Here is a 21,739-nt window from a genome sequence, read left to right on the forward strand (position 1 = left end):
AGAGGAAGAAGGAAAGGAAATACCATTAGTCATTGATAATCACCATCAACATTGTAGAGTATCTTTTAATTCTTTTCTATGTGTATGTAAACATGTATTTTTTAATAAATATAGTATATCATACTATTTTCTAAGCTGCTTTTTTTTTTTTCTAATCAATATGACTTTATTGCGAAGATGGATGTGCTGTGCTTAGTCACTCAGTCATGTCTGACTCTTTGCAACCCCATGGACTGTAGCCCACCAGGCTCCTCTGTCCATGGGGATTCTCCAGGTCAGAATACTGGAGTGGGTTGCCATGCCCTCCTCCAGGAGATTGTCCCAATCCAGGGGTCAAACCCAGGTCAACGGCATTGTGGGTGGATTCTTTACCATTTGAGCCACCAGGGAAGCCCTAAGCTAATTAAATAAATCCCTAGTTGTTGGACATTTATATTATTTCCAATTTTTTATTTTATTATTTACATAATCATAAACTCCAGTACTTTGGCCACCTCATGCGAAGAGTTGACTCATTGGAAAAGACTCTGATGCTGGGAGGGATTGGGGGCAGAAGGAGAAGGGGATGACCGAGGATGAGATGGCTGGATGGCATCACGGACTCGATGGACGTGAGTCTGAGTGAGCTCCGGGAGTTGGTGATGGACAGGGAGGTCTGGCGTGCTGCGATTCATGGGGTCACAAAGAGTTGGACACGACTGAGCGACTGAACTGAACTGAAATGAATTAATTTCTTAGGATGAATTTCCAGAGAAGGAATAAATGTGTTAATAGGTAAGTGTCAAAGCTTTTGCAATTGTTGTCCATGTGTCATCTAAGAAGGTTATACAAGTTATATATCCACCAGTAGAGTCCCCAGAGTACTAGCAAATACTGTTTAATTCACTGTTACTCTGGCTACTGTTCCCTTGATTACCAAGGGGTAACTTTTCCCCCAAATGGTTATGGACTACTTATCAATCGTATGATCTCTAGGCTAAAAACAGCTCTTCTTTCGTTTAGCTTTGAACTAGATTACTGAGAAGCTGAATTCTTAATTGAACAGGGCACAAAATATTTTTGATTCTGCTAACTGTAATATACTGTCTGATTTTAAAGTCTCAGCACGCAGAGAGTCCGAGGGAGAGGTCATCCGATGCCTGAGACTGGCTCTGACGGACGCCGTCAAGGACGTTGTGCAGCAGGTAGTGTCTGTGATGAGCTCTGGGAGCAGCTATGAGACGAACCTAAACAAGCACAGCATTCCTGAAAGTCTGCGTGAGAGCATTCCCAAAGAATGGAATTACATTCCAAAAGAAACCAAAAGGAAAGAATCAAGCAAAGGTACATTTATTTTTCTTTAAGAACACATCCCTAAAGAAGCACACTTTCTAGGATATGAAAACAAATAACAGTGTAAAAATTGCAAGATTTGTAAACTCCTTTCTACCGTGTATATTTAGGATTCCTAATTTTCATTACTGCAAGCCATGTGATCAAAAAATAAGAAATAAACACACACACACAACTTAGAAATGAAAATGACTCAAATGATTATCTTCTTTTTTTAACTACCAATTCAAAGTTTTCTGTGATATTTTGTGTTTATGTTAGTATTCAGATTAGTCAGATGATTTTGACTGATTTCCTTGAAACCTATTGAGGAATCTAAAATTCATATTCTCAAGAAGATTGCTCTGATATTCAGTTTAATTATTCTTTTTTGAAGTTTTTCCTGTACAACTACCAATTATTACTTTCTTCTCTTTCTTTAATACACCTACATGTGTAGCTTTTGGGTAAAAAACAACACCCCACTTAATAGCTACATGTACTTTTCTGACAGGGTATTCCCCCCTAGTACCTATGGTTCTGGATTCAGGGCATTGTTCCTCTTCAGGGCAATGCATCTACCGAGTGTACTGAAGAATTATCAAGGACCTATGTTATTCATTTATTTTATTACCCAAGTCCTTTCTTGTTAGTTTCTTCCTATCTAAATGTCTCTACTTTCCAAGAATTTCACAAGGTTCCTTTAGATATATCTTATTTATCTGTTTGTATCCATGAATCTTCTTTAGAATTTTAAAAATACATCTTTTCCTTTTTATCTTCATCTTTAAAGAAGAGTATTTTTTCACTAACTGTAAGGAAACTCTCAACAGTAAAGTACTCCAGCTCAACAGTAAAATACTCCTGCTTAATCTAAATCCATTTGTGGAAAGTAGCTGTTCTTTCATTCTTCTCCATAGTGGTCCTGAATAATGTGAATCTTATCCAGGAACCTTATATTAAAGACTCAAATCAAATTATCTATCAGTGACCTTTCATAGTAATGCTTTAATTCTGTCCAAACCCTATTAAACTGCCTTTGAATCCAGTAAAGCCATTTAATTCAAATTGGAAAATGTCAGATAGTCATTACTTAAGTTCTTCCTCATCAGAGTTGTTGCCATCTCCCCTTTCTAGCCTTGGGATATTTCATAGATTTTGAGCAATACAAGAGGCATGATCTATAGTTTATATATCATGTCATATGAGTAGCACTTTTTTGTTTGTGGCTTTCAAGTTGGTCTATTCACAAACAATTATTTTTTTTTCTACAAGTATTTTGGAACTCTTCCATAACATTTCAAAGGGCCTCTGGTTTCCACCCCACCCCCGCCCCGAAAAACTTAGTTTGTATTGATCAATACCAGTCCTTATGGTTTTCCTTACTAAATAATACTTTTTCATAAAATTATCAGTAAGAGTAGAAATATAACACTTAGGCGTGAAGGAGTGCCAAATCACATATAAATACTATAAAAGAAAGTGGTGGAGGAAGGTGACCTTATAAAGCATTTTGTACATTTCAGGATGTGACAATAGGAGAATACCATTGTTCTTCATTTCTGTCCTCTTTTAAATTGTCATTACTTAATCTTTAGTTTCCTGACAATGTACAAGATAGATAACATGTTCATGCCAGACATTAAGTCACTTATTACTACTACATATGAGGTACTGGAATTGGGTCAGAGATAAACCGTCAATAAGAGATCCCCTCTTGATTCTTGAAGACTAGTATAAATGTTTACAAATAGGTACAAACACCTCTGGAGGTGTATAAGACAATTCTCTGGTGGGTGAGAAGACAGCAAGCAAAACTACTGACATTTCGTATGGATCCTGTTATGGAATTCTCCCTGGGCCTGTGAGCAGGCCAGTCATGTGATGGGGACATTATTGTTAGTGAGAGCATGTACAGGGTAACTTCACTCCTTCATTAACTTTCATCATTCAGCAATCAATTAAGGTCATCCTTTGTATTTCAGAATCTAGTTTTCACAAAATTAATCCTCACAAAACACACAAGTGGCTTTAACATATTCTCATAAATAACAAATCAACGGTTTAAAACTATTACTGGGAATCCAAGGGAAAACAAACAATGAGAAAGTAAAAAAAACTCACACTGAGGAAAATTACTATTTCTAACATAAACTGTTTCTCAGCCATGTTGTAAGTTAGAACACTGATAATCTGACCAGATTTGGCCAAAAATAAATAAAAAAGGAGTGGGAAAACCATCTGAAGCATGGCTTTCCATACTTTGTTGTTAAAGATGAATCCCTCCAAAATAAATATTGTGCCTTGAGATATTAGCTAAATATAGTTTCAAGACTTCTTGATTAGCAAAAGATTTCAAAACTAAGCATACAAACATGAAGATAAACCTTGATAATCATTTTCAGCAATGTTTTAAGTCGATTGATATTTAATTTGGTACTTGGCAAAATTCGTCTAAATAATGAAGTGCTTAGGGGCCTTTTTTTTTTTTTTTTTTGAGGATTCTAACTTAAAAGACAAATAGTCACTAGCTTAAGGAAACATTTGTCCTTCCTGACATAGTGAAAATGATGGAACATGGAAAACACTGAAGATTTAAAAAAAAAATAAATAGTACAATAAATTATACAGTGTAAGAGATTTACCGAAGAATTGAATGGAAGTTCAGATGTTTCTGATATAGCTCAGCTTAGGTATTCACTCCCTAAGTGAATACGCAAAGAATTCTCTCCCTAAGAGCAAATACACAAAGAATTAGTTGTTTTATTTCTTTGACAATGACCAAAGGAAAGATATACCAAAGAATGTATTGTCTTACCACTAAATTACTTTTTAAATAGAAAGAATGCTTTATGGGAAAACTCAGGAGTAATTGTTTCTAACTAAAACAATAGATTCTGGAGAGGAAACAGAGGTAGCAAGCACCACAGAGAAAATGTATTCCAGGCATCATTCACACGTGGATTGTTGAGAAAGTGACGGCAGAAATATGTCAAGTGTTACCAGAAGTCATTCAGATAGTTTATTTTGTAAAACCCAGAAATATTAGTTTTATAAAAGCAAGTATCACCTATATAAATGTCATCGCTGCACGCGTAAGAACTTAGAATTTTCTAGCTTGATTTAAAATGTTCCAAATAAGTGTTTCAGTTATTTTTGAATACTTTTCTTAAAAGTACAAAAATGAGGGCCTCCCTGGTGGCTCTACTGGAGAGTCCGCCTGCCAATGGCCGAAGACATGGGTTCCATCCCTGAGCTGGGAAGATTCCTGCACGCAGCAAAGCAACTAAGCTCATCTGCCACAGTATTGAGCCTGTGCTTGAGAGCTCGGGAGCCACAACTGCTGAGGCCGCGTGCTGCAGCTCCCGAAGCCTGCACACCTTAGAGCCCAGTGCTCTGCAACAAGAAAATCCACTGCAGTGAGGGGCCCGCGCACCGCCCTGGAGAGTGGCCCCCGATTACCGTAAATACAGAAAAACCCACACTGCAACAAAGACCCAGCACAGCCAAAAAGTTTTTATTTTAGTACAAAAATGAAATATTTTCAGTTTGTTGCAAGAACAGTTAATTAACATAATGGTGATGACTATTCATTAGTCAGATTTCAATGACAACATTTGTCTTTTTGGTGGTTAAGATTGAAAAACTAGTACCATGATTTCACACATTGCATATGGATCTATGTATATGTTCATATAGTGACTCTGTCACCTATGATGGTCATTAAAACCAAGTATTGAAACAAACTAAATAACCTGACATTTGAATCAATATGTTACAAACTATTAAAGCCCAGATTTGTAAAAGAATAAAGCATATAAAAATCACATTATCCTCACTCAATAATGTATTATCGATATTTGATACCATTAGTAAACAATATTTTAAAAATTACTTTTAAGACATTATTTGTCTTTACCTTTTTCATTGTAAATTTCATTTTTTGCATGTTTTATAATCTCCAAAATATATTATTACAATCAGTAGTCTATGCATAAGAAGGAAGACATGATAAGTATATAAATGTACCTCTCACATCACATTCAATGTCATATTCAAAGCTATGCTTTTTCCAGTAGTCATGTATGGATGTGAGAGTTGGACTGTGAAGAAGGCTGAGCGCCAAAGAATTGATGCTTTTGAACTGTGGTGTTGGAGAAGACTCTTGAGAGTCCTTTGGAAAGCCAGGAGATCCGACCAGTCAATCCTAAAGGAAATCAGCCCTGAATATTCTTTGGAAGGACTGATGCTGAAGCTGAAATTCCAGTACTTTGGCCACCTGATGTGAAGAATGGACTCACTAGAAAAGACCCTGATTCTGGGAAAGATTGAAGATGGGAGCAGAAGGGGCTGACAGAGGATGAGATGGTTGGACGGCATCACTGACTTGAGGGACATGAGTTTGAGCAAGCTCGGGAGTTGGTGATGGACAGGGAAGCCTGGCGTGCTACAGTCTGTGAGGTCACAGGGAGTCGGATACAACTGAACGACTGAACTGAACTGAACGTTGCGTTCATTCTAGGACATACATTTTTTCACACTTTATCAAGTTGGGATGGCTCTTACAATATATTACATACAAAGGGCTTAGAAGTCAACTTACGTGATTACAGACAGACTAATGACTGTGTGGTTTCTTAAAAGATCCACCCTGGTGTGCTGTTGGCATCATCATAGACTCAGATCCTGCGATTGTGCTTGTGTGGCGCTGTGCTGTGCTTAGAGGCTCAGTCGTGTCTGACTGTTTGTGACCCCATGGACTGTAGCCCAGCAGGCCCCTCTGTCCATGGGATTCTCCAGGGAAGAAACTGGAGTGGGTTGCCGTGCCCTCCTTTAGGGGATCTTCCCAACCCAGGGATCGTACCCAGGTATCCTGCATTGCAGGCAGATTATTTACTGTCTGAACTAGGAGGGAAGCCCTGACCCTGTGGTCAGTAGAATGGATTTGTCATCAGTCTAAAGGTTCTGACTAGAATTTGCCTAAGTTTTGATAAAGTAGTTGGAAATTTGAGTACCTGCAGTTCTCAAATTTTGTAAATATTAGTAGGAATACGGGTGTGAAGAGAATTGTTAATCTTTACCTGGTATCTACTTATCTTGTCAAATGTTTACTCAGGATGTGCAGATAAACCCTCTTTAGGCTAAACAGAATATAAGATATAATCTTTTAAGTCAAATACTTGGCAGCAGATTGGGACATATGAGATGCAAACACATTAAGAACAATAAACCGTTTAAGATATTTAAGAAATCTGTATGCAGGTCAGGAAGCAACAGTTAGAACTGGACATGGAACAACAGACTGGTTCCAAATAGGAAAAGGAGTATGTCAAGGCTGTATATTGTCACCCTGCTTATTTAACTTATATGCAGAGTACATCATGAGAAACGCTGGACTGGAAGAAACACAAGCTGGAATCAAGATTGCCGGGAGAAATATCAATAACCTCACATATGCAGATGACACCACCCTTATGGCAGAAAGTGAAGAAGAACTCAAAAGCCTCTTGATGAAAGTGAAAGAGGAGAGTGAAAAAGTTGGCTTAAAGCTCAACATTCAGCAAACAAAGATCATAGCATCTGGTCCCATCACTTCATGGGAAATAGATGGGGAAACAGTAGAAACAGTGTCAGACTTTATTTTGGGGGGCTCCAAAATCACTGCAGATGGTGACTGCAGCCATGAAATTAAAAGACGCTTACTCCTTGGAAGGAAAGTTATGACCAACTTAGATAGCATATTCGAAAGCAGAGACATTACTTTGCCGACTAAGGTCCGTCTAGTCAAGGCTATCGTTTTTCCTGTGGTCATGTATGGATGTGAGAGTTGGACTGTGAAGAAGGCTGAGCGCCAAAGAATTGATGCTTTTGAACTGTGGTGTTGGAGAAGACTCTTGAGAGTCCCTTGAACTGCAAGGAGATCCAACCAGTCCATTCTGAAGGAGATCAACCCTGGGATTTCTTTGGAGGGAATGATGCTAAAGCTGAAACTCCAGTACTTTGGACACCTCATGCAAAGAGTTGACTCACTGGAAAAGACTCTGATGCTGGGAGGGATTCGTGGCAGGAGAAGAAGGGGACAACCCAGGATGAGATGGCTGGATGGCATCACCGAGTTGATGGATGTGAGTCTGAGAGAGCTCCGGGAGATGGTGATGGACAGGGAGGCCTGGCGTGTTGCGATTCATGGGGTCGCAAAGAGTTGGACACGACTGAGCGACTGAACTGAACTGAAGAACATTGACAAGAGTGGTTTCTTAATTTGCTTTATCTATATTTCAAGCTTCATCTAAACATATTTATTTGAATAAAAAGAAGACATTTATTGAGGAACTATTTTTTACAAAGTACTGAACTAGATACTTTTTTATTTATTCATTTATTTAATACAAAAGTCTCCTGAGATCATTCAAATACATGTTGGACCGAATACAATTTTTACAAACATAAAAACACTGCTCCAGTTAATTCTGAAAATCATTCTTAAGTTGTCATGAATTTCTAAGGAATCACTAGACCAGACCTATGTTTTCCGAGAGCTTTGTACTTTTTAAGAGCAGAGTGACTTTTTTTTCTACGTTTTTATTTTGTATTGGAATATAACCAAGTAATAATGCTGTGATAGTTTCAAGTGGACAGCAAAGGGACTCGGCCATACACATACATGTATCCGTTCTCCTCCAAACTCTCCTTCCATCCAGTCTGCCACATAACTTTGAGAAGAATTCCCTGTGCTGTACATAGATGCATTTTAAATATAGCAATGTGTTACATGTTGGTCCCAAACTCCCTGTGTCTGCCCCTTATCCTTCCCCCTGCTGCTGCCGCTGCTAAGCCGCTTCAGTCGTGTCCGACTCTGTGCGACCCCGTAGACGGCAGCCCACCAGGCTCCCCCGTCCCTGGGATTCTCCAGGCAAGAACACTGGAGTGGGTTGCCATTTCCTTCTCCAACGCATGCATGCATGCTAAGTCGCTTCAGTCGTGTCCGACTCTGTGCGACCCCATGGACAGCAGCCCACCAGGCTCCTCTGTCCACAGGATTCTCTAGGCAAGAGTACTGGAGTGGGTGGCCATTTCCTTCTCCCAGGCAACCGTAAATTCATTCTCTAAGTCTGTGAATTTGTTTCTATTTTGTAAATAAGGTCATTTGTCTCATTGCTTCTTAGATTCTGCATGTGTGGAATGTCAGATGATACTTGTCTTTCTCTGTCTGACTTAACTTCACTCAGTATGACAGTCTCTAGTTCCATCTATGTTGCTGCAAATGGCATTATTTCATTATTTTAAATGACTAAGACCCCATTATATGTATGTATGTGTGTGTGTCTATCTCACCTCTTTTTTTTCCATTCCTCTACTGGTGAACATCTAGGTTGCTTCCTTGTCTTCGCTATTGTAAACAGTGCTGCCATGAACACTGGGGTGCGTGTATCCTTTTGGACGTTATTTTCCTTTGGATATATGCCCAGGAGTGGGATTAAGGGTCACACGGTAGCTCAATTTTTAGTTTTTAAAGAAAGCTCCACACTGTTCTCCATAGTCTCTGCGTCAGTTTACATTCCCACTGATACTGTAGGAGGTTCCCTTCTCTCCACTCAGTCTCCAGCATTTATTGTTTGTCAATTTTTTGATGATAGCCATTTTGACTAGTGTGAGGTGATAGCTCATTGTAGTTTTGATTTGCATTCATATAATAATTTGTGATGTTGAACATCTTTTCATGTGCCTGTTGAGCATCTGTATGTCTTCGAGAGCTTCTCTGATGGCTCAGCTGGTAAAGAATCTGCTTGCAATGCAGGAGACCTGGGTTTGATCCCTGGACTGGGAAGATCCCCTGGAGAAGGAAGTAGCAACCCACTCCAGTATTCTTGCCTGGAGAATCCCATGGACCGAGGAGCCTGGCGGGCTACAGTCCATGGGGTTGCAAAGAGTGGGACATGACTGATGGACTAACACTAACTAACATGACTTCTTTGGGGAAATGTCTGTTTAGGTCTTCTCCCCATTTTTTGATTGGGTTGTTTGTTTTGATGGTCTCCAAAATCCACAGAGTGATTTCTTAAAATGTCACAAATATCTTAAGAAATCTTTCACAGTGTTTTATTATTTTTGTTCAGTAAAAACAGTGAAAAATATTTTTCTGAAGAACTTATAGCTACCTTCTTTTAGACTTTCACTCTTTTCCAATGTTCAAATTCAACTATGTACATAGTGTATTAAAATGCTTGTATCTGGCTTTACGAGATACTCAAGGAGTGAGATTTTATTCCATGCTCTTGGGGAGCTTTTAGTCTAGTTGTAAAGACAACTCATGAATATATAAATAAGAATATAACAAACAATGATAGATGATAATACAAAAGATAATACAACATGGCATTTTATGAACCTAATTACAGCACAGTCACATGGGTAATATGTCCAAATAAATTCATAGGAGGAAAAAACTTTGAACCAAAAGTTGAAGGTTATGAGTGACCTATGAAGAACGAGGGGATTCCATGTGAGAATAATGAGATATTCAGAAGCCTAAGAGTAAAGAAGATGAAACAAAGATGAGGTTCACCAAAACTGCCTGCAGCTAGACTATAAAGTGTTCTGACAGCAATGCTCCAGTGACTGATCTCATAACAGTGGAAAACAGCTAAAAGAACTGTAGCAGAGAAATTAGGTAATGAAGTTAACAGGTTAGGTAGTAGTATATGCATCTGGCTTTATAGCTGGGCACAGTCTGGAGCAGAGAGATGGGTTAGGAGAATCCTACGATAGTCCAGATACCACTTGTGAGGGCAGGATTGAGTAGGTAGCAGCCCTGGTCACAGTGAGGCAAAACTGCACGTCAAAGATGATGGAGTAGGAAGATTGATCAGTGCAGCCCCTAGTCTTGTATGAAGGATTAGGAGGAATATTTAAACAATTCAAAAGGAAAGAAGAAAATGATGACTAACTTTCCTGGTGGCTCAGACAATAAAGTGTCTGCCTGCAGTGAGGGAGACCCAGGTTCAATCCCTGGGTTGGGAAGATCTCCTGGAGAAGGAAATGGCACCCCACTCCAGTATTCTTGCTTGGAGAATCCCATGGACGGAGGAGCCCGGTAGGCTACCGTCCATGGGGTTGCAAAGAGTTGGACACAACTCACTCAATGATGAGGAGAACAGAGAAGTGGAATGCCCATCTGGGAGCTGGAGTGGTTGAAAGGCCAAAACTGAAGGTTCTAGAATCATCTAGAAGAGTGGTTCTCAACTAGGAAGATAGAGAACAATTTGGCAATGCTTTCGAGACATTTTTACCACAATTGATGAGAATGCTATTGGCACCCAGTGAGTGGAGGACAGAGATGCCACCAAAACATCCTACGATGCACAGGTCAGCTCCTTGCAACGAAAAATTCTCTAGCCCCAGGTGTCAGTAGTGCGAAAGTTGAGAAACCCTGATCTCGAGAGAGGAGAACAGTAAATCCTTCAGAGAAATCACGTTAAGTGAGAGAGAATAGAATCTTCAGTCAACAGCCCAAGGACTTACAGGTAAGAGGTGTTAGTAGAAGTGGAGTTGGTGTGGAACACAGAGAAGCAGAGCAATAGAGATATACACGAACCAGTTTGTTGGCTCATTTATTCAACAAGTATTTACCAAACATCTGTTAGAGATGAAGTCCTAATGCCTTCCTGGAGCTTATATTCTAGAGGATGGAGACAGATAATGAAAAAATAAAGTGAGGCTAAATGTGGTAATAAAGTTAATAAAATGGGGTCTAATGATAGGGAGGAACTGGGGGCTGGAATAGGATCGGCGTGAAGGGACTGTCTTACATGGACTGTAGGGGGAGGCTGTCAGAGGAAATGACATTTGAGCTGAAAACTAAAAGAAGAGCCAGTCCCGGCAAGAGCTAGAATGATTCTGTCATGGATGCCAGGAGAAGAATAGAAAGGCTTAAAGAAGTGCCAAAGGCCACAAAAAGGTTGCCGCACGGGTATCTTTGTGTTTATTGATTAGGAAGACCTTGGGCCCTTTAAACCTACAATCTTAATAGATAACAATATAAGAAATAATTCTGAATTTTCTAATCCTTTCTGGGAGGAAAAATTAAGTTGGGGGACTTGGGGAATTTTTGGCAGGACTGCAGAGGACCCCAGTAGAGTTCTGTCAGAATATGTCAGGCACTTGCTCTTCTCAACAATTTTCTCCACAAAAATTAGACATCCTCACACAACACTCAACACAGTGATGGAACGCAAATGCTAATATTAATCATACCTTTTCTTTCTTTTCTCCCCCAGGCTTCACAAGGCTTGCTGCTCAGGCAGTATCTATTGTAATCAGCAAGTTACCTACAGTGATTGCATGCTTGCCTCCCCCAATTAAATACTTCTTTTTTCTGTCTGAGAGAAAAATGTCAGAAAACTTCGTTGAATTGAAGAAAGCTGGCCTGCTTGTCTGGAACTTGATTGTAATTATATGTCGGATATTTGAGGATGGAAACACTGCGGAACTTTTAACAGGTGCCTCCCTTGACAGATGGAGTAAAGAGAAACTCGGTTTAGTCTGTGTGTGTTTGGAAAGCATCACGGGAGAGCAGACGAGTCACCCTAATCAAATGACCCAAAAGGTTATACGGAGCATCGAGCAGCAGAAACCCAACTGGGTTGAATGCCAGTTGTTGAAAGCAAGGAAACTGAGCACCGAATGGTAAAGTTATGTTTTTCTTTCCCCAAATTGCATCAGACACGTTCCCAAAAGACAAAATCACCCATAAACAACCACCACCACAACTTCATGGGAACTTTGATGAATACAGGCAAAGATAAATATTCCATCAAACGCTGGATTGTTAAATGTTCCTTGTCTTATTAAAATTTGAACCCCATTGATACACTGGAACACTATACATGTTTAGTCCCCATCTCAAGGTTTCTGATTAAAAGGGTGGTGGTTAAACCCAGGAGAATTTGGTTTCACTCCTTTTCAATGTGCAAACAGGTATCTCGTGGATAGCCTGGAGCTTTTCGTAAATGGCTTGGCCATGGAGATTAAATTAAGAAGGAATTAATGGGTATAAAAGGCTCTTTATTGCTTTCTGTGTACCTGATTGTCAAAAAGGTACACATTTTTCATCTGGTAATGTAAGAATCCCAGAGGGCAACTGGGGCATATCACACTCAAGCTATAAACACACCCAGCTGTTTCTGTATGAAAATGTCAGCCTTCTCGGTTTGTCACTGAGAGCTAAGTGATTTGTGGTATTGCAGAGATTTTTAAGGGTCCCTGATGAATTTAAATGTGTACATAGAGTCCTTCTGTCTTACAATTAGTCTTCAGTATAGAACTGCATGATATTGATAAAGGAGTTATGGTTCATATGGTCTACAGATCACTAAGCCAAACCCCCCCCCTTTTTTTTTTACACCACTCACAGACACTGTCCCCCATTCTTTTGAAATATATTCATATTACTAGAAAGTACTATTATAACTTTCTGCCTGAAACAACTAAAAGTTGTTAGTTTTAGTACATGGCAGTGATAGAGTTCAGGTTTTGGAATTAGATGGACAAATACAAATCCTTTGTAAACGGGCCATCTTTTGTGAGTTATAGGGTTGTGCAGGTTGGATCCCTGGGCTGGGAAGATCCCCTGCAGCAGGAAATGGCAACCTATTCCAGTATTCCTGCCAGGAGAATCCCATGGACAGAGGAGCCTAGAAGGCTACAGTCCATGGGATTGCAAAGAATCGGATGTAACTGAGCAACTGAGCGCTCACATACAAAGCTGGTAGAGTTGTTTTGAGAGGTTAAATAACAGTCATAAAGTTCTTAACATCAAGCTTAGACCTAGTAAGCATTTGTTATTTATAAACTATTAAAATAAGCTGCACTGTTTAATAGTGTGATGACAAATGCTCTTTACTAGTTTGTGTTAATCTGTGAGACTTCATATTAATCGAAATTACTGTAAGTAATCATGTAAGTAGCGTAAATAATGTAAGAAATGTAAGTAATCATTTTCCTGGCCTTGTCATACTGACTTTTAGAAATTTACTTGTGGGGCATCCTGTGTGTAGGATTAAGAATAGCAGTCAGGAAAATGCTTAGTAACGTTGACAGTGACCTTAATCTTTACATTTGCATTGGATACCAATTTACAGGCTTTAATGCAAAGACTAAAAGATTAAGGCCATGTGTCATTATCCATGGCAGTGGGTGTAGAAGGGAGAGAAGAGAAGCAGAGTAAAAATAGTGGATTTGATTATAAAGTTAAATTTATGATACTGCTGAATTAGGAGACTATCAATAAGATCAGTGGACAGTAATGTCTCTAATATACCCTGGGCTACATACAGAAATCCAGAAGTGAAATTTTTTCCTTGAAAGTTGATTTTAGCCTAAGTATTTCATAAACAGCACCAACACATCTGCTGTTTTCTACAGTAGGGAATTGTTTAGCCAGTATTTGGCTGATTAGTTTTATGTTGCAACTTGCATCAAAAATAATTTTTATTAACTTAAAAAAAATGTTTTACAGCCCTCAAAAATTCTGAATACACTTTATGTAGCTTGTAATTAGCACAGTGCTATGTCTTTCTCAATTTCTCAAATAATTTCAATATAAAAAAATCCAGATTTAAAAGTTATTTCATTTATTTGAAAAAGAATTAAATTTGACATATTAACAGACTTTAGGTAATCACTTATGGGTTTGAGTGGTATAGAAACGCTTCATCCCGACTTTACCTTTAAGTTAATTTTCTGATATACACATGAACTTCCATCTCTACTCATTTCTCACAGATAGATGATCATTTAGTTCATAGATCTATACCATGAGGAAGATGTATTTTAAACCATGATGTCTGTATACTGGTGGAGGGTTGCCTTGACCTTACTGTGATATTTTTTGAAAATGGTGGCACAGATGGTAAAAAATCTGCCTGAAATGTGGGAGATCTGGGTTCAGTCCATGGGTTGGGAAGATCCTCTGGAGAAGAGAATGGCAACCTACCCCAGTATTGGTAGTGCTTCCCTGGTGGCTCAGATGGTAAAGAATCTGCCCACAGTGTGGGAAACCTGGGTTTGGTCCCTGGGTCGAGAACATCCTCTGAAGAAGGGAATGGCTACCCACTCCAGTATACTTGCCTGGAGAACTCCATGGACAGAGGAGCCTGCTGGGCTACCGTCCATGGTGTCGCAGAGTTGGACAGGACACCACCTTCGATACTTTTTCACATGAGAATATAAGCACTTAAACTAAAATAGTTCTTCTATTACGATAACTGAAGTCTTAATTCGTCATGAAGATTATCTTGGATCCACACGATATCATTTAGCCAGACTTCTTTCACTTGCACCCAGATTTAACTTTGATTTTATGGAAATTGTGAGCATAACTGCAGTGGAAAGGCAGCAGCTGTAAGCAGTGCTTGTCTTGCATGCTGCCTGAAAGCATTACTATTCATTAAAATAACCTTCACTTTGTAGTAACACTCAAGCTGTAAACAGTCAACTTAGATTCTGGAGAACACACAGGCCAAAAAAAAGTAAAGAAATGTCTGTCTTTGCAAAGTAATTTGTCGAGTTGAAGATTATTGTTTTTCATCATGGTGACCCTGACTTGGCTGGCTGGGTGCATATACAGATTAAGATTAATGCAGTTATTCCTTGGCTAAGGTCTGCCTCTTTCAGGGCACATTCTCCCTAATGACATGATTGATAGGCAGTCCCAAATCCAGAGAGGAACTCATTAATCATAGCATTGACTGAATCCAATCATTTGCTTCACCTGCACAGTGATGGACAGGAAAGGATACAATTCAGGGGCTGACACTGAGACACTCCTTTGTCAGAGGGCCTCAACTTTTTCAATGTCAGCCTCTACAAAACCTGACAAGAAATTTTGCTTGCAGCCTGTATGCAGTTTCAAAAAAGATATTTACAAACTTCTATTACTGCACAAAAGTCTTTTCTGTTTGTTTGCTTGTTTAAAGATTTACTCTACCTAATGGATATCTTTAAGAGTAGGATTTGGTTTCATTTTTTTTAGCAAGGCTTATAGGATCATAAACTTTTTTTTTTTTTTAAAGAAGGATGTTTTGAGGCTACATGTGGAAGCAATATAAAAGTTAATGTCCAGCAGCTGGGTATCATTTGGTTCAGTCTTCAGGTCAGCGGCACTGACTCTTAGCAGAACTAATTTTATAATCATGGCAAAATCTCAGTAATGAACTGCAGTATATAGCTGATTACACCACAGTAAATTTCATTTAGTCTGGGAAACAGTGGAAAACCATGCTTTTTCTTAAGAATACTTAGACTGCAAAGCCTAACATGATCCTAATAGCACTTGTAACAAGAAAATTAGTGTGAAACATATATGATGTAAGTAGAGTATCTTGATTTATTTTGCACTGGTATAGCGTGAGAATTAAAAAAAAAGTCATCCATTACTACAATGTGAATAATGTTTAAAATCAAAAATAAGCCTATGAATTCTTATAAAAAAAACGTTTCACACATATAACTTGCACCTTCCTGCTGTGCTTACAGGAGACCCTTTTCCTGGGAGGATAAGCAGAGTAGTGATTTTTGCTAAGTATCTGTTACCCGGAAGAAACAGGAGGGAGGGCATGTATTTTTAAAAGGCAACAAGTGTCAAAAGGCCAATTTAAAATACCCAGTGGTAAGCATTCCTCCAGGAATCATCCAGCCTATATTTAGCATAATAGGCTCCCCCTTTTGACACTTTAATTATTCTTTAATGTGTCTAAGACAGGTGTAAAGAGGAGTCTACAAAAGACAGAATACCAAAGCTATTTCTGGCATCAAAGATACTCCTTATCCTCAAAGAGAAAATACAAATTATTTCTTACTCGTTCTTAAAAAGAAATGTTTTGTTTTCATCCCCCGATTATAGCAATTTCAACAATTGCGGTAATGGGAAAATGTTTTATAGATCGGAGTATAAATGCAATAAAGCAATGTTTTAAAAGAAACGGTTCAATTTTTAAAAATGCTTTCAGGTGCTTAGTTCTAAGGCGCCGTTTATGGGAGCCGCCCGCTGTTAGGGAAGGTATACCTATTTGAGCAAAGTCTTTATGGGTGCTTTGCATATGAGATTTACGTCGAACTCTCCACACTCAATCTCTTTGATTATTTTCCGTCTTTACAATTCCTTACACTGATACTTAATACGCTTTCTTTGTATTTAGTGCATTTATGACAATAGAGAAAAGCACAGCCTTAGAAGAAGGAGATATCGCTCTTGAACTGACTGAGCAGAAAATAAACATGATGGTCCTGGATATCTGCCACAAACCAGGTGGCAGCGAATACCTGAGGCAAATTTATCACATCATGCGGCTCAATGAGGTAGGGAAACGGCCTTTTTACCGAGCAATTAGGTGTGTACTGGCCTGAGGCAGCGTCTGCTGGCAGCTAAGGGTTAGTCAAGGAGGTGATAATACTTTCTTAAAGTCAATACCAAACTCAATATTGCATTATTAATAGAATGTATTCAGCTCGGGCTGTTCTGCATTTGTACAGCAGAGGCTTCACTGAAACATTGTAGGTTTTATTTATATGGTTTAAACAATAACACGGCTCATAAACTCAACTCAGTTCGAAATGGTAGAGATGAAAGGTGTAGTTTGGGAATTGTGTATTTGTGACCATCAAGTTGATGTTAAAATCTGGTATTTGTGAAATGAAGAATTTTCTGAAGAGAGATTTTTAGCTCTTCTCCTGCAGACGTCATGTTTGTGTGGGTGAAGCTGAAGATTTCTTAGACATAATGAGAAACTTCGGAAGAATATCAAACCGTATTCAGGAGCAACTATATTAACCCAAGCAAATGTGTTAATGCAGGGAAGCTGATTAGAACCAATGTCATACTTATTCACCTGTCGGCTGGGTTAAGCCTCTGACCTTGCCTGCTTTTGGTTGTTTTTAGCACAAATGTGAAGAGTTGATCTCTTGTTATTTACTTGAAACAAGTCTGCTAATTTAGCTTTTTAATTTGACCATACATAATCTGGGTTCAGGGGCTTCCGTGATAGCTCAGCTGGTAAAGAATCCACCTGCAATGCAGGAGACCCCAGTTCTATTCCTGGGTCGGGAAGATCCCTGGAGAAGGGATAGGCTACCCGCTCCAGTATTCATGGGCTTCCCTGCTGGCTCAGATGGTAAAGAATCCGACTTGCAATGCGGGAGACCTAGGTTACCTAGGTTCGATCCCTGGGTTGGGAAGATCCCCTGGAGGCGGGTTTGGCGACCCACTCCAGTATTCTGGCCTGGAGAATCCCCATGGACAGGGGAGCCTGGCGGGCTATAGCCCATGGGGTCACAAAGAGTCGGACACGACTGAGCAACTAAGCACAAGCTCAATCTGGATTCACACGTGACATCTAATATGAAGTAGAATTATGTTTATGTCTGCAAACACTGAATGCATTTTTGGCATAATAAAAATTGTGTAATATGAATAATGTTAAGATATAGCATTTTATCTCACTGAGGTAGGCCTTAAAAAAACATACATTTCCAAGGAGTGAATTAAACTCTATCACAGCATTTTATGACTCAGCTACATAAATGTTCTCCTTACTATGATCTATTTGAAAGCTGCTTCAAGTAAATCTTGTTTTCTGGCCTTCAGAGAGGTAATCAACCTAAAACAGGTGACGTAACAAGGTATTAATGATCACCTGAGAAGGAGGCCTTTGTAGCTGTGAGAAAGGGTCCCGCTTCTGGAGGAACTGGAGCTAAGGAAGGATTGGTAACACAGGAACTCCACCTGTTCACTCTTGCTGAGGAGCTCTCACAGCTTGTCTGAGGGTTCCGTTTGGGGAGAGCAGGAAGTCTGGCGAACTGAAAGACCTCCATTGTGAAGTCACGGTCTTCATGGGCATGACGTCATGGTCTTCACTGGTCACCTAGTTTGGCCAAAGTAACTGTGGTGGTTACAGAGGAACAGACTAGTCAGAGTACCCTCAGAGCCTTAGTAAGGTTGAGTTATGATAGTTCTGAACACCGCGATGGCAGGTTTAAATAGCCACCCTGATAGGATAGTTCTGTTTTTCAGAGTTCCAAGAAGACAGAAAAGATTAGGAAATCACCCATAAGCAAAATCAACAAAAATTAAGTTGGGTATTCATTGGCTGTCAGCCACCTGTTGTATTCAGGAAATTGAAAGGCCGTTTTCTCCTTGTGGAAGTCTGAGGAAGTGCTTCTGAGCAGTTACACTTTGAGATCTGACGTACCTAAGACTCTCTGCGGGGGCATTGCCACATCTTAATCAATTAAATTCCAAGTTAAGGTTTTTCTTTCTTTCCAACTGAATATACTTACTGTTGGGGCTTCCCTAGTGGCTCAGTGGTAAAGAATCTGCCTGCAATGCAGGAGACCAGGGTTCGATCCCTGGGTCAGGAAGATCCCTTAGAGGAGGGCATGAAAACCCATTCTAGTACTCTTGCCTGGAGAATCTCATGGACAGAGGAGCCTGGCGGGCTGCAGTTCAAAGGGGCTGCATAGAGTCGGACACAACTGAAGCGTTATGGCAAGGTCTATCAGCTGGGAAAGCAGGCTCAGTATTTGATGGTTTATTTTGCTGAGTGAGATGCAGGGCTGAGAGGTAAGAGGCATAATGTGAGTTGAAGATAGAATCAAAGTAGGGAGGCTTCAGCCTTGACTGCTTCAACAGTCCAGGCAGGAAACACAAATAACACAAGGTGACTGAGTGACTAGCGTAACACTTAGGGCTGCTTTTATGTGAAGCATTGTTATACTGTGGGTAAATTGCACCGTGAGGTTTGTGCATTTGATGAGTGGCATCATGTCTTTAGCACTTTTGGGAGTGCTACTAAATAGTATTCGAAAGCAGTGTAAATACAGAGCATATACAGGTACAGGCCTGGGTGAGTGGAAGCTGAGCTATCAGGGAAGCCCCTGAATCCAAGTTATGTATGGTCAAATTAAAAACCTAAGTTAACACACTTGTTTCTAGTAAATAGGGAGACACCAACTCTTCACATTTTTGCTAAAAGCAACCAGAAGCAGGCAAGGTCAGAGACTTAACCCAGCAGAGAGGTGCCATTGAGAGACAGGGAAGTTTTGAGAGGAGGTGAGTTTTTAAGCATTTATCTTTGAGGTAAAGATAAGGTTTCTATTCTAGGACAAGTTTCTATTCCCCTGGTGGCTCAGACAGTAAAGCGTCTGCCTACAATGCAGGAGACCCGGGTTTGATCCCTGGGTCGGGAATATCCTCTGGAGAAGGCAATGGCACCCCACTCCAGTACTCTTGCCTGGAAAATCCCATGGTTGGAGGAGCCTGGTAGGCTACAGTCCATGGGGTCGCTGAGAGTCGGACACGACTGAGTGACTTCACTTCACTTCAAAGATAAGGTGTCGGAGCATAAAAGTCCAAATGGTAGTTGAAGATGCTTGTCACGAGCACAGATGAGGGAGGCTTGTGAACAGGCTGATTCTGACGTGGTGGGGCCTGAGATTCTGCTTTTCTAACAGGCTCCTAGGTAGGGTTTATTTGACTGACCCACACATAGGACTTTGAGTAGCAATGGTTATCAAGATGACCTCTGAAGTTGTTTTCACATGTGACTCTCTGAACCTAAGTCCTAACCCTAAGCTTGAAGAAAACTTTATATTGTGACACATTAAAAATCACAAGGACATTTCTGTTATATTATTTATTAAATGACTTGTTTATTAACAACAGTAAGTATTTGGTAGTCTGTGGGAAACTTTTAGTCCTTTAAATTTATCATTTTCCAGGAGGAGTCTTGTAATACAGATTGGGGTTATTCACCTTTTTATTTGTGGATGGAAGATAGAGTATAATACAATAGATTGACTTTTTTTTTTTTTTTTTTTTTGCCCAAGCTGTCGCTAGAGGATAAGATTAAAATTACATATTTGGAGTTTCTATTGAACCTTGATAATTTTCAGTCCACAGCATGAAACCAGAGTTGAGGAGCTTACATTATAATTCATTCTACATAGAGGGAGACTGCTTGCAGTGAACTACCAGAGTACTTAGCACTCTGCTGAGCATGGAGTACGTAGCAACTATGCTTGATGAGCAGTCTTATACTGTGAATAGTCAAGCTCCTGAGTTAAGTTTTGGTAACCCAGACACGTTAACATGTGAAGTAATGATAAGATAATGCCGATTAAAACGATTCTGGTACAATCAAGCATACATTCATTATGTGAGAATTTGTTAAACAGTTTTCTGATCTTTCCTATGTATTAAGTGAACCTGTTTTTGATGGGTTTGTTGCAATCCTGATTGGTATGTACTCTGCTATGTTTCTTCTGAAAATGTAATCTGTCTCGAGGCAAGTAATACTCTAACCTAGCAAATGTGCTGGAAGCATAGATTTGGATATTGACCAGTTCATTTTTAAAGAGAATATGTGCTTCCTACCATCGCAACTTATAGGTTTTTTTTTTTTTCCCTTGAAGGGATATTTAAAAGAACAGCTGTTTTCTATGAATGGTTCAGAGGAAAAGCCATTACCCATCCGACCTTTAAAGACGACCTTGAGGAGTGTGGAAGATCAGCCCTCTGCTTTTAACCCTTTCCACGTGTACAAAGTGTTCAGTAAAAGCATGCTTGATCAGGTATGTGGAAATTAAATAGTAAATTTCATTAAAACTGTGTGCCTTTTTTTGTTTTACACAAGTAAGAAAAAAAAAGTGCTTTGTGTTTGAATATTCACTCAAAATCTTTTTTGATTAGCACGCAAAAGGCCTTGTTCTTGTTTGCATGGTCTGTGCAAACTGACTTTGGAAAAGTTATTTTACCTTCTTTTCTATTTGTCAAACTGATTCATCTGTTTGGTCTGTAAAATTTGACTTTTGACCCGGTCGGTTCACTGTGGGCAGAGGAGGGGAACATCTGTTTGACTGTATCTACAAGAGGCTTGAGAAATCCAGCTTTCCTTAAAATCTTCCTCTCCATGGCCGGTTCCACCCTCCCTCGATATACACAACCCACAAAATACCTTGCAATCTTTATAAATTTATCTCATTTATCAGGTAAATTAAAAGATACCTTAAAAGTGATCGTAAATAGAGCACTGAGCTCCTATTTTAACTGGCATGAGGTCAGTTAGCTGTTTTATAACCCTAAACACATTCCCGAATTTAAAATGAATTTGTTAATGATCTTAAAGTCAGTATATGTGGAATAAAGTCCATGTTATAAACACTACATATCTTTTAATGTCAGAGTGTGCTATCATTTAAGCTGCATATTTCATAGTAACATTCAAAAGATCATCTTCATGCCAAAGTACTTGAAACCTAAAGTTGTTTTTGCTTTGTTCATTCTCCTGGTGTCTTTTTCCCAGTAACCTCCTGACAGACTATTGGAACTAACAGGGCAGAAGAGAAGGATTGCTTGACCTAGAGCTCTGACGAA

General features: G+C 39.5%; 1 protein-coding gene across 5 annotated transcripts in view; it reads left to right on the plus strand.

Annotated features, from left to right (window-relative positions):
• KIAA0825 (KIAA0825 ortholog) overlaps nucleotides 1-21,739 on the plus strand; it is a 434,350-nt gene that overhangs the window by 200,001 nt on the left and 212,610 nt on the right. For all 5 annotated transcript variants that reach the window (XM_040241509.1, XM_040241510.1, XM_040241512.1 and 2 more), the window contains 4 exons: nucleotides 1,099-1,323; nucleotides 11,589-11,997; nucleotides 16,509-16,668; nucleotides 20,779-20,937. In XM_040241509.1, coding sequence (XP_040097443.1) covers nucleotides 1,099-1,323; nucleotides 11,589-11,997; nucleotides 16,509-16,668; nucleotides 20,779-20,937 — 953 coding nt within the window. The remainder of the gene's footprint in view (nucleotides 1-1,098; nucleotides 1,324-11,588; nucleotides 11,998-16,508; nucleotides 16,669-20,778; nucleotides 20,938-21,739) is intronic.

This window comes from Oryx dammah, unplaced genomic scaffold (assembly GCF_014754425.2).
Source record: "Oryx dammah isolate SB20612 unplaced genomic scaffold, SCBI_Odam_1.1 HiC_scaffold_5, whole genome shotgun sequence".
NCBI classification, from domain to species: Eukaryota; Metazoa; Chordata; class Mammalia; order Artiodactyla; family Bovidae; genus Oryx; species Oryx dammah.